Source organism: Chlorocebus sabaeus, chromosome 21 (genome assembly GCF_047675955.1).
Source record: "Chlorocebus sabaeus isolate Y175 chromosome 21, mChlSab1.0.hap1, whole genome shotgun sequence".
NCBI classification, from domain to species: Eukaryota; Metazoa; Chordata; class Mammalia; order Primates; family Cercopithecidae; genus Chlorocebus; species Chlorocebus sabaeus.
In genome coordinates, this window is record NC_132924.1 from 123,829,640 (window position 1) to 123,841,634 (window position 11,995).

The following is an 11,995-nucleotide window of genomic DNA, read 5'->3' on the forward strand; positions in this document are numbered from 1 at the left end:
GCCCCTCCTTCCAGGTGGCTCTCCGGCCTCCTCACCTTCCTACCCTAAGGGTTCCTGTGCCTTCCTGCCCAACTCTCTGCACTGCCTCCATGTGCAGCCTGCACCTCCTTTAGGCCTTTTCTAACGCGTTGTCACCTGGTGGTCATTCTGTCATTTCATGGAGCTGGCAAGCCTGGGACCTCTTAGCAGCTGGCTGATGCCAAAGGGGAAGGTGATGCAGCTGGCCCCATGGGGCACGCAGGGAGCCCCTGTCAGTCTGCCCATCCCAACTCCCCGGCAAGGGAGCAAGTTCAGAGGAAGGTCTGCTGGAGACAGTACCGAAACAGACCTGAAGATTTTTAATGCACGTACAGGGTTTGCACAGGCTAGAAGGGGGCCCCAGGAGAGCCCCAACAGGAGTGTGTCTTCATCAGACATCATCTGGCTGTGGGTGTCAGTCCGCTTCTCTGCATTGGGAATTGCAGCATCCACACCTGCCTGCGCAGCTGGGCCTCCTGCTGCTAGGCTACCTGGCCTGAGTTAGTGCAGAGGCGCGCCCTCTGCAGGCTGGGGCGTCTGCTTTCAGGCCCTCTCAAAAGGCCGTGGACATCTGGAAGGAGAGGTTTGTATTCAGAGGCTTCTGGTGGTTCGGGGACAGGCCGGTTCTGGCCAAGGCCTTCCCCAATGCTTCTCTTGCCTTCCACCCATCCCTGGACCCCAAGCAGCTGTTACTGCTCACAGATCCCAGGGCTCACCTAGTAGAGCACGCCCTCAAAATCCAGCTGCAGGTAGCGGAGCAGGCGCGGTGGCAGGGGGAGGCGGGGCAGCGCGTGGGGCAGGCTGCCCTCCAGGTGGGAGCGGAGCGCACAGCGGCTCAGATGCTGCAGCGACCTGGGCTGCCTCACCAAGGCGAAAAGGGAGGAGTAGAAACGCTCATGTTTCTGGGGGCAGAACAAGGGGCTCAGTGAGGGGCAGCCTCAGACAGGTGGTGCCGGCTCCTCCTCACAGGATAGGCAGGTGAGGGAGGGGTGGGGCATCTACTGGAAGGAACCTCTTAGAAACAATGAATGTTTGAGTGTTCACTCTGTAAGTTCTCTCTTCTGGGACATGAGTGCGTCTTTGGATACTTTCTATGGGGGGCTGCGGTTTAGCGGGTGGGAGTCTTGGGGCCAGGATGAGAGGCTCTACGTTCAGGCCCTTGGAATCTGACCTGCAGAGTTTCAGAAGGCACCAAGCCCACAGCCTCCTCGGGAAGCTGCACAACACTGTAGGTGTTCATCAGGACCTCGATGGTCTGAGGGCACGTGCTCCAGCGCTCCAGCACCTGTGGGAGGCAAAGACGTGTTGGGTCCCCAGTCAGTCCACACAGTGACCAGACAGCTCCAGAATAGTTGTTGTGGGTTGAACTTTGTTTCCTAAAAGATATATTGAAGACCTAACCCCCTGTACCTATGAATGGGACCTTAATTGGAAATAGGGTCTTTGCAAATGTAATCAGGTTAAAATGAGGTCATTACGGTGGGCTCTATTCAATATGACTGGTGTTCTTATAAGAAGAGAAAACAGAGGCATGGACACCGACACAGACGAGAAGGCCACGAAACGACAAAGGCAGACAGTGGAGTGACACGTGTACAAATCAAAGGACACCAAGGATTGTGGGAAACCACTGGAAGCTACAAGAGCGCCATGGAACAGATTCTCCCTCAGAGGCTTCAGAAGGAGCCAGCCCTGCCTACACCTGCATTTCAAACTTCCAGCCTCCACTGCTGTAAGGGAACTCCATTTCTGTTGCTTTAAGCTATCCAGTTTGTGGTACTTCATTTGATCCAGGAAGCCAATACAGCAGCTAACCTTTCTATTGTGCATAACTCAGACCAGATGATTTTTCTAGCACTTTACATGTATGAACTCTTCACTGTTGTCCCTGCAAGGGATGGACTGTTAATATCCCTATGTTATTATCCCATTTCCTTCACTACAGCCAAGGGAAACTGAGGGACAGAGAAGTTAATTAACTTGCCCAAGTTGTGGTTCCCACAGTCCAGGCCTGGAAGCGTGGCCCCTTGCCCTTAACCACACCACCATCCTGCTCTCCTCTCTACAAGGTTCTGGGCTGGGTTTTCTGCTGGCTGGAAGGGGTCCCTGACCTGTGGGTGGAGCTCCTGAGCAGATAAAAAGATCACAGAATCCATACAATGCCAAGTGTGGGTAGAGACAGCTACAAGAGTGGGCCAGGGAGTGGGGTGGGGCTGGGTGGGGGACTCACAGAGGGAGGATTGGGCTCTGGAGGCAAGGGAACCCCAGAGCCAGGAGGGGGGTATTCAGGGAGAAGGGACAAGGCAACCAGAGGCCGATGGACTGCCTGCAAGAGCAGGAGAGGATTTGATAGGAGCAGGAGTGGAATCTAGTTGGAGCCAGATTTGTGCTTTCATTGGTTCATTCGGCAACTATTTATTGAGGGCCTACTATGTGCCAAGCACTTCAAATTCAGCAGTGGGGAAAATAAAGTCCTCGTCATCCAAGAGCTTCTATTTCAGAAGGAAAGCATAATAAACACAGAAGTCATCACTCACAGATCTGCTGCTGCAATGAAAAACAAGAAGGGGCCGGGCACGGTGGCTCATGCCTGTAATCCCAGCACTTTGGGAGGCTGAGGTGGATGGATCCCTTGAGGTCAGCAGTTTGAGACCAGCCTGGCCAACATGGTGAAACCCCGTCTCTGCCAAAAATACAAAAATTAGCCAGGCAGTAGTGGCGTGCACCTGTAATCCCAGCTATTCAGGAGGCTAAGGCAGGAGAATCTCTTGAGCCTGAGAGGCAGAGGTTGCAGTGAGCCAGAATCGCGCCACTGCACGTGTGGGCGACAGAGTGAGACCCTGTCTCAAAAAAAAAAAAAAAAAAAAAAAATAGAAAAAAGGTAGGGTCAGGGGACTGAGCATGGTTGAGAGGGCACTATCCTAGATGGAGTGGTCAAGAAAGGTCTCTGAGGTGGTGGTCCAATGCAGCACGTGGGCAAGCCATGCAGTGGAGCAGCCTGTGGACAGACCGTCCACGTGGTCAGAAAAGTGGCCTGACAGACACGGGCACCATGACTCCCGCTTGTGCCTGAACTTAGTACCTAAAGCAGATTCGTGCCTCCTCCACTGCACTCCACTCTCGCTGCATCTCTACAGGTGATGGCCACAGAGCCTTTTAAGATCTGAAAACAGGTAAGTACTGTCTTTCAGGCAGTATCTCACACACAACCTACACGTGGCCAAACACACAATTGCATCTAACAGTGGGGGTTTAACAGCCTCTGTCTGCAAGGAGAAGAGACCCTTCTGTCTGTCAGATGACAGTAGCGATGAGCAGTGGGAGCAGCAGACCTGGTCTTCCGGAGTCCCTGGAGAAAGCGTGTTACACACCTGGGCCCTCTGCTTCTAGCCCTGCATCGGAGCGGTGCTCACCAGTCTGTCCCGGGAGGCCTCTTTTCCTCACTCCTCCGAGCTAGGGAAGAGCAGGCTGGTTCTCTCTGACTCTCCTCTCCACCTGCCCCTCAGGCCCATCTCTGTCCTTCCTGGCCCATGTTGATCCCCACCTCTGCACTGGGTTCAATCAGCTCTCTGTGCCTGAAATACCTGTCTCTTCCTCCTTCTTCCCTTCAAAACTGCCCATCCCGGTCCCGCCTCCTCCAGGAAGCCTGTGCGGCTACACCGACCTGCTTTACACTCCCGTGTCCAATGATACCCTCATTGGGATGATGCCAAGCAGCTTACCAAGTGCTTTCTCATACATTACATAACGAGAACAACGCTAGCTAACGAGTGTTAAGCACTAGGCTTGATGTGTATTAACCCTTCTCACACTAACCCTATGAAGAAGGCATAGTGTCATATCCCTATGTTACAGATGACAAAACTGAGGCCTAGGGAGATTCAGCAACTTGCCGAAGGCCACACAGGTAGTGTGTCTGGCTCCAGAGCCTACACTCCTAGTCACCACTGACCTCAGAGGTTGCTGGGAGGACTGAGAAACTCCTGTAAGAGGAAATACAGCTTAGAACAGTGCCTGCTGTGTAGTCAAGGCTGTGCTTGCTCCAACTCTTCCCCAGTGCTCTCCTACAGTTTTCCATCCTGTTAGGGAGAGCCTGTATCACATGCAGTGACTTGCCTACAGCCACACAAACAAGCATCAAAGTCATCCTGGATCCAGGTCCCCTGAGCACCGAGTCCAAAGTGGTGGCTCCTAGAGAACCGGCTGGGGCTGGCGTTTCATCATAGATGGGTGGTGGAGGCTTCTGTGCAGGGAGGACAGAAACCCCTCAGCTGGCAGGGCTGCAGATCATGGAAAGGGACAAATGGGGTACTTTGCTCTGCCAGCCCCTTTGGTCCCAGAGACAGGCTGAGGGGTGGAGCAGGGCTGTGGGGTCCCAGGAAACCCTTTCGCTGTGCCGGGCCCTCCTCCCGCCCCTGCCTGCTGGGGAAATCATTAGCTGTCAGAGCTGCCGTCAGATTACAGGGAATTACTTGTCTCCTAATTATCTAGTGTTAATAGGAGATTAATTAGTGTTAATTGTTGATTTTCTTGTATTTTCCCAAAGGGGAGACCAATCTGCTGAACTCTTGGGCTGTTTAATTATTTGGTCTTGCTTAGGAATCCAGACAGATGCTTCTAGGTTTGTGAGCAAAGGGGAGAGGCTGGGATAGCAGGTGGTCCCAGGACAGGCAAGGCTGGGTGGGACAAGACTCTGGGCTGGGCCAGAGGGGACCTGCCTACTTAGAGGGTGGTTTCAGTTCTGACCCATCTCCTCTGAGAACGGATGTCCCCATTCCCAGACCCAGTGCCCTTCGTGACATTATCTACGCTCCTCCAGACACGACACAGCATGGGGCAAGGCCCCCTCCCAGGGCATCAGTAGCACAGGTCTTCCAGTTGAACCTACTTAGGGGAAATTCAGATAAAGTAGGATATAAATTGAAATTGACAGTGAAAGGCACGTTCACAGGTGCCAGGACCGTGGCAGCTGTTCTGGGGGCTGTGGGTCCTACTAGATTCTCAGAAGGTGGGGCCATGTCCATTTGCAGACATTCAGGGGACCTTGAGGCTCCTGAAACAGGCTCGCCCCCTTCCCTTGGGGAGCCTCTCCTGCGTCTGTCACTGAACTGATCCCACTGCTAGTGGGAGCTTCCTCAAATGCTATTTTCAGCAGTTCGTTGTGCTGATGAAGACCCTTGAACAATGCCCACCACCCACATCAACCCTGACTCCTTCTGTCTTTTTGGATCCTTTATCATCTGGCCTCACTGCCCCCAGTCCACCTTTATCACACATGCACAGTATATACATGCATATATGTGCATGAACACATGTATACACATGCATACCATGTGAACACATGCACACACACATGCACACACACACATTTCCCGCTGATCTGTGTCTTCACCTTGACCCCTATTTGGGCTTTGCTTACATGCTGAATGAAAGACAGACAGAAGGAACCAATCTATGTGCACAGGCCACATTCCAAAGTAAACCGGAGCACAGGCCTAGGTCTCCCTGTCCCCTCACCATGGTGGCCCTCCTGCTGCCTGCAGCCCCCATACCTTGGGGAGGGCCCCTGGCCAGACACGGACAGCACCGTGGTTGAGCAGAGCCCGAACCACGTGCTCGGGGCTCTGGGCCAGGGCTGCAGCTGGGCCCTGCAGAGCACAGTGCAGGGGTGTGTGTCCCCCATAGTCCATGGCGTTGGCGCTGACGCCACAGGACAGGAGCAGCTCCACGACAGCTGCATGGCCACGGCGACAGGCCAGGTGCAGGGGTCGATGCTTGTCCCGGTCGGCAGCATCAGCGTCTGCTCCAGCTGAAAGCAGCAAGCTGCACAGCTGCAGGCAGCGGGCCGTGGTGGCCTCGGCATCGACAGTGGACTGGCAGCGGATGTCACAGGCAGCCAGCAGTGGGGTCCAGCCTTCGGCATCACGGGCATCAGGACATGCCCCCCGTCTTAGAAGCAGATCTGCCAGCTCCACATGGCCAAGCTGGGCAGCCACATGCAAAGGGGTCTCCTCTTCCTCCTCGGACCGACCATCCACTCTTGCTCCAAACCTCAGGAGCAGCTCCGCACACCTATTAGGGAGGAGACGGTGGTGGGGAGGAAAGCAGGCACAGACTCCCAGCAAGAACATACTTGGGTGGCTCTTTGTTCTGTCTCCCCCCACCCACCCTACATCCTGCCCGTCACTGGTCATCCCAGCACCATTCTGCAATATCAACAGTGCCCTTCTTTTTTTTTTTTTTTTTTTTTTTTTGAGACTGAGTCTTGTTCTATTGCCCAGGCAGAAGGGCAGTGGCGTGATCTCAGCTCACTGCAACTGCCGCCTCCCAGGTTCATGCCATTCTCCTGCCTCAGCCTCCAGAGTAGCTAGGATTACAGGCGGCCCCCACCATGCTCGGCTAGTTTTTTGTGTATTTAGTAGAGATGGGGTTTCACCATGTTTGCCAGGCTGGTCTCAAACTCCTGACCTTAAGTGATTGACCTGCCTTGGCCTCCCAAAGTGCTGGATTATAGGCATGAGCCACTGTGCCCAGCCAACAGTGTCCTTTAACATCCACATACTTTTTGTTGGGATAATCCACTAAATCATCCGTGAGAATAAACGTCACCAGCAGTTATCACATGAGGGGTTAGAACAGGCGCCTGCTAAGGGTTTTACATGTAGTAGCTAATTTCATCCTCACTATATTCCCTTGGTAGGCTCCCTTAAGACACTTATGCCACAAAGGAGGAAACTGAGGTCTGAGGATCTCATGCAAGTTGATATGGCTAGTAGGGGGAGGGCTGCTGTTTGGGTCCAGGGGCAGCAGGACCGTTGGGGGGCTCTGCATGCTGGGACTAGAGGAGGAAGGGAGCGTGGGGCCTGGCAGTGGGCGCACATGGAAATGGGGCAGTGGGACAAAGAACAAGACTGATTGGCTGAGCATGGTGGCTCAAGACTGATTGGCTGGGCGTGGTGGCTCATGCCTATAATCCCAGCACTTTGGGAGGCCAAGGTGGGTGGATCACCTGAGGTCAGGAGTTTCAGACCAGCCTGGCCAACATGGTGAAACTCTGTCTCTACTAAAGATACAAAAATTAGCCAGGTGTGGTGGTGGGTGTCTGTAATCCCAGCTACTTGGGTGGCTGAGACAGGAGAATTGCTTGAACCCAGGAGGCAGAGACTGCAGTGAGCTGAGATCATGCCACTACACTCCAGCCTGCGTGACAGAGTGAGACTCCTTCTCAAAATGGAAAAATAAAAACTAAAAAAGACTGAAATTGGCCAACTGGATTTACTCCAAGATGGCAAGAAGCACAGGGAGTCACAGCAACGTGTGCGCCTCACTTAATGGGACTTGGCCTCTCTGAGCTCCAGTTCCCTCCTGTGTAGAATGCGGATAATTATAACAGCTCCATCTTCCGAGGTGATTGTGAGCAGCATGTGAGACAACCCCTGAAAACCTGCGATCGTAAAAGCTCAAAATGGCGGGGGGAGTGGGAGGTATAGAGGGTGATGGATTGTGGGGGCTCACTTCATTATCCTGTCTGCCTTTCTATACGTTTAAACGTCTCCATAATAATTTTAAAATACATTTGTTTCCTCACAAAGGAAGGAAGGATTATCCCTGCGTGTGATCTCAGGGAGGCTGGTGGGAACATGGTCAGAACTAAAAATGTGGGATCATTCACTATCCAGTGGTAGCTACTAGCCACCTGTGGCTATCAAGTTCTTGAAATGTGGCTAATCCTAACTGAGATGTGCTGTGTTATATGCACACCTTTTCTTCTTCTCCTTCTTCAGAAACAGAGCTGGCTAGGGGCAGTGGAGAATCACTTTAGCCCAGGAGTTCAAGACTATCCTGGGCAACAAAGTGAGACCCATCTCCACAAAAAATTAGCTGGGAATGGTGGTGTGGGCCTCTAGTAGTCCCATCTACTCTATAGGCTGAGGCGAGAGGATTGTTTGAGCCCCGTAGTTTGAGGCTGCAGTGAGCTATGAACACACCACTGCAAATCCAGACTGGGTGACTGAGAGAAAGACCCTATCTCTCTCTCATTCTCTCTCTCTCTCTCTCTCTCTCTCTCTCTTTTTCTTTTTCTTTTGAGATGAGGTCTCTCTCTGTTGCCCAGGCTGGAGTACAGTGGCGTGATCTCCACTCACTGCAACCTCCACCTCACAGGCTCAAGTGATCCTCCTACCTCAGCCTCCTGAGTAGCTGAGATTACAGGTGTGCACCACCACGCCTGGCTGATTTTTGTTTGTTTGTTTGTTTGTTTGAGATGGAGTTTCCCTCTTTTGCCCAGGCTGGAGTGCAGTGGCACGATCTTGGCTCACTAAAACCTCCACTTCCTGGGTTCAAGCGATTCTCCTGCCTCAGCCTCCTGAGTAGCTGGGATTACAGGTGCCCACCACCATGTCCAGCTAATTTTTGTATTTTTAGTAGAGACAGTTTCACCATGTTGGCCAGGCTGGTCTTGAACTCTGACCTCAGGTGATCCACCCAGCTCGGCCTCCCAAAGTGCTGGGATTACAGGCATGAGCCACTGTGCTCAGCCTCAATTTTATATTGATTACATGTCAACATAACACTTTGGATTTGTTGTGTTAAATAAAATATAATTAATTTAACCTGCTTCACAGATATTTGTACCCACATGTCCACAGCAACATTATTTGCAATAGCCAAAATGTGGAAGCAACCCAGGTGTCCCTCAGTGGGTTAATGAATAAACAAAATGTGCTCCCCACATATAACGGAGTGTTATTCAGTCTTAGACAGGAAGGAAATTCTGAAACATGAGACAACATGAGTGAAGTCTGAGGACATCATGCTAAGTGGAATAAGCCAGTTACAAAAGGACAAATACAGGATAATTCCACTTATGTGAGGTCCCCAGAGTGTTCACATTCAGAGACAGAAAGTAGAATAGTGATTGCCAGGGTTTGGGAGAGAGGATGCGGTGGGTGGTTAGTGTTTGATGGGGATAGAATTTCAGTTTGGGAAGATGAGAAGGTTTGGAGATGGATGGTGGCAATGATTGAACCACAACATGAATGTGGCTTAATGCCATTGAAATGTACACTTAAAAATGGTTACAAAGGGCCAGGCATGGTGGCTCATGCCTGTAATCCCAGCACTTTGGGAGGCCGAGGTGGGCAGATCACAAGGTCAGGAGATCGAGACCATCCTGGCTAACACGGTGAAACTCCGTCTCTACTAAAAATACAAAACATTAGCCGGGCATGGTGGCGGGTGCCTGTAGTCCCAGCTACTTGGGGGGCTGAGGCAGGAGAATGGCGTGAACCTGGAAGGCAGAGCTTGCAGTGAGCCGAGATCACGCCACTGCACTCCAGCCTGGGTGACAGAACAAGACTCCGTCTCCAGAAAAAAATAAATAAATAAAAAATGATTACCAAGGTAAATTTCACCATTTACAAAGGTAAATTTACCACCATTAAAAATTAATTTTACATATTTGTCTTTTTGTGTGTGTGAGACAAAGTCTCACTTTTTCTCCCAGGCTAGAGTGCAGTGGTGCAATCTAATCTCCGCTTACTGCAACCTCCACCTCCCAGGTTTAAGCAATTCTCTTGCGTCAGCCTCCCAAGTAGCTAGAATTACAGGCGCCTGCCACCACACCCAGCTAATCTTTGTATTTTTAGTAGAGACAGGGTTTGGGCATGTTGGCCAGGCTGGTCTCAGACTCCTGGCCTCAAGTGAGCCACCTGCCTCAGCCTCCCAAGATGCTAGAATTACAGGGGTGAGCCACCGTGCCTGGCCATTTGTCATTTTTTGATGGGGCTGCTAGAACATTCTAAATTGCATATGTGGCTCACATTAGGTTTCCACTGGGCCACGCTAGTAAAGAACACATCTTCAACCATAGTATGAGGAAGTTTATGGAATCCTCTAGAGGCTGATGGGATTAACAAGGAGAGGGTCCATGAAAGGAGAACCTCAGGGTCAATAATTTGGCACCTTTCCCATGCAAGAGACAAGACCCGCAGGTGTGCAGTCGGCAGAGAGAGGGCCTCTATAGGATGCAGAGTTAGTTCACAAAATTGTAATTGGGATCCCATCCTCCAATGTTGCTTACACATGGGGTGCAGTTATTTATGTCACTGCAAAGGACTATTCCCTACAATAAATGATACATTGGCACATTTGGGTATATTCATCAGTTTCCTGGGAGTTTAGTTAGTGAGAGTCCGTTGAGCCCATGATCTGAGGGTGCCCTACCAATATGGAGATTCTAGACCTGTCATGGAGAACCAGACCCTGCCCAGAGAGACCCAAGCAGGTCCTCACTGGGGCCACCATCCTCTACTCCCTGTCTAGATCATTGAACAGTAAGCTCCCTGAGGGCAGGGCCTCAGGGACTTAGTTGCTCTTGTACTTAGCACAGTGCCTAGAACATAGGATAAGCTCAGAGTGTCTTTTAAAACTTTAAGCAACGCCACCTCCCCATAGTGGAGCCAGGCAATTTCCCAATGCAACCCATGCAACTGCACCCCTGCCACAGTCTCCATCTGCCCCTGGGAGACCAGAAAACTATCGAAAGTCCAGGCCACTCCAAAGTTCATGGGGTCAATGGGTGGATGGCTTGGGAAGTAATTGCACCCTGACCCATGCCCCAAGCCTGGACTGCTCTGCCCCCCATCCCTGACATTTTCCCTTATCCTCCCTGAGAAGGCCTCTTTGCTTCCCTTCAGAATGGAACTGGGGGTTGGGGTGAGGGGTCACTCACTCAAGGGCGCCAGGCCCCCGGCAGAGATGCAGGGGGCGTTTCCCATCCTGGTCAGCGATGTTGGGGTCGGCTCCTGCCACCAGCAGCACATGAACACAGGCAGTGTGGCCTGCAGCACAGGCCTCGTGCAGGGCGGTGCGGCCCCCAGGGGCACTGTCTGGCCTTGCTCGCCGCCTCAGCAGCAGCCGCAGGACTTCGGTGTGGCCACGACTGGCCGCCACATGCAGTGGGGTGGTCAGCTCCTCTTCGTATGTCAGAGACCACAGTCCTAGGGAGGGGAGATGTGGGTCTCAGATCCCAGGGAAGGCAAAAACCTTCCAGCTGATGGGGTGAGGTGGGCAGAGGCAGAAAGAGGGAGCCCAGAGCTCCATCTGAATCCTCCCCTCTCTCCCGCTGAGACCCCCCAGGGCCCCGGCCCGTACTCAGAGCACGGATGTTGAAGCGGAAATCCCTCCATCGCTCTGGGTCGCTGGTATCAAAGACGGAATCAGGAGCCAGGCCAGTACTGGAATCCGCGAGGATGCGGGAGACGCAGCCCTCATCCCCAGCCAGCACTGCCTGCCAGAAGGCAAGGGCAGGTCCTGAGGCCGTGCGGGTGACGATGGGTCCCAGGCCAGACTTGGGGTGCTCCTCAGACCCTCTACTGGGCTTCTCCACCAGCCTGGCACAGAGGGGGTGTCTGTCATCGAGGGGCTCTCCCTGCCCCTTGCACTCTTCTGGAGTCCAACTCATGAGCATGTGGGCGGGCAGAGGGGAGTGGGGAGGAGGAGAGGTATATGCCAAAGGCAGAGAGAGAGCAGCAGGGAAATACAGACAGAGGCAGAAGGCCCCTGTGTCCCACGCTCTGAGCCTGACCTGGCCACGCATCCAGCAGGAGCTATTCTGGGCTCCGCATGACTGTGTTCCTGGGCCAAGGTTTAGGCTATTGGGCAAGCTTTGAGGTTGGGGAGAAACAACTGGGGGCTTCTCCTGTCTCTCAAGCCCTTAGGTCCTCTATGGCCGAGGCAGTCAGCCCAGCCCCCCAGGTTCTCAGCACCCCCCAGATGCCCCTCACCCCTCTGGTGGCTGCTCCAGCGAGGCTCTGCGGCCCGGCTCTCCAGCAGCAGGTCGGCTGTGCTGTGCGGGGGGAACAGCTCCTGCAACCTTGCCAGGTCCCCGGTGTAGAGGGCATTCTGCAGGGCCATGTCTTGACACAGCAGTGGTGATGGCCGAGGGGTCTCCCAGGCTGGGCGGGAGTGGGGCCCC

At 53.1% G+C, this 11,995-nt stretch overlaps 1 protein-coding gene across 2 annotated transcripts; it reads right to left on the bottom strand.

The window, feature by feature from the left end:
* Positions 1-308: 308 nt before the first annotated feature.
* On the bottom strand, positions 309-11,743 carry ASB10 (ankyrin repeat and SOCS box containing 10). 2 transcript variants are annotated; one of them, XM_007983503.3, is made up of 6 exons: positions 11,173-11,602; positions 10,751-11,018; positions 5,571-6,090; positions 1,190-1,303; positions 735-920; positions 309-589 (listed from the first exon to the last, which is right to left on the bottom strand). In XM_007983503.3, exons 1-5 carry the CDS (start codon positions 11,486-11,488, stop codon positions 735-737), a joined length of 1,404 nt encoding a protein of 467 aa, XP_007981694.2. In that variant the 5' UTR covers positions 11,489-11,602; the 3' UTR covers positions 309-589. The 2 variants fall into 2 exon arrangements, with proteins under 2 accessions (XP_007981694.2, XP_037847043.1); XM_037991115.2 differs by lacking the exon at positions 1,190-1,303 and having other exon boundaries at positions 11,173-11,743.
* Positions 11,744-11,995: the final 252 nt, after the last annotated feature.

Excerpts from the sequence above, each read along its gene's own strand:
- ASB10 (XM_037991115.2), bottom strand. The coding sequence starts at position 11,617 with ATGCGTGGCCAGGTCAGGCTCAGAGCGTGGGACACAGGGGCCTTCTGC. Across the intron at positions 6,091-10,750 it reads CGGGGGCCTGGCGCCCTTGA|GTGTGCGGAGCTGCTCCTGA; the intron begins GTGAGTGACCCC and ends CCTCCCTAATAG. Across the intron at positions 921-5,570 it reads GGCCAGGGGCCCTCCCCAAG|AAACATGAGCGTTTCTACTC; the intron begins GTATGGGGGCTG and ends TTCTGCCCCCAG.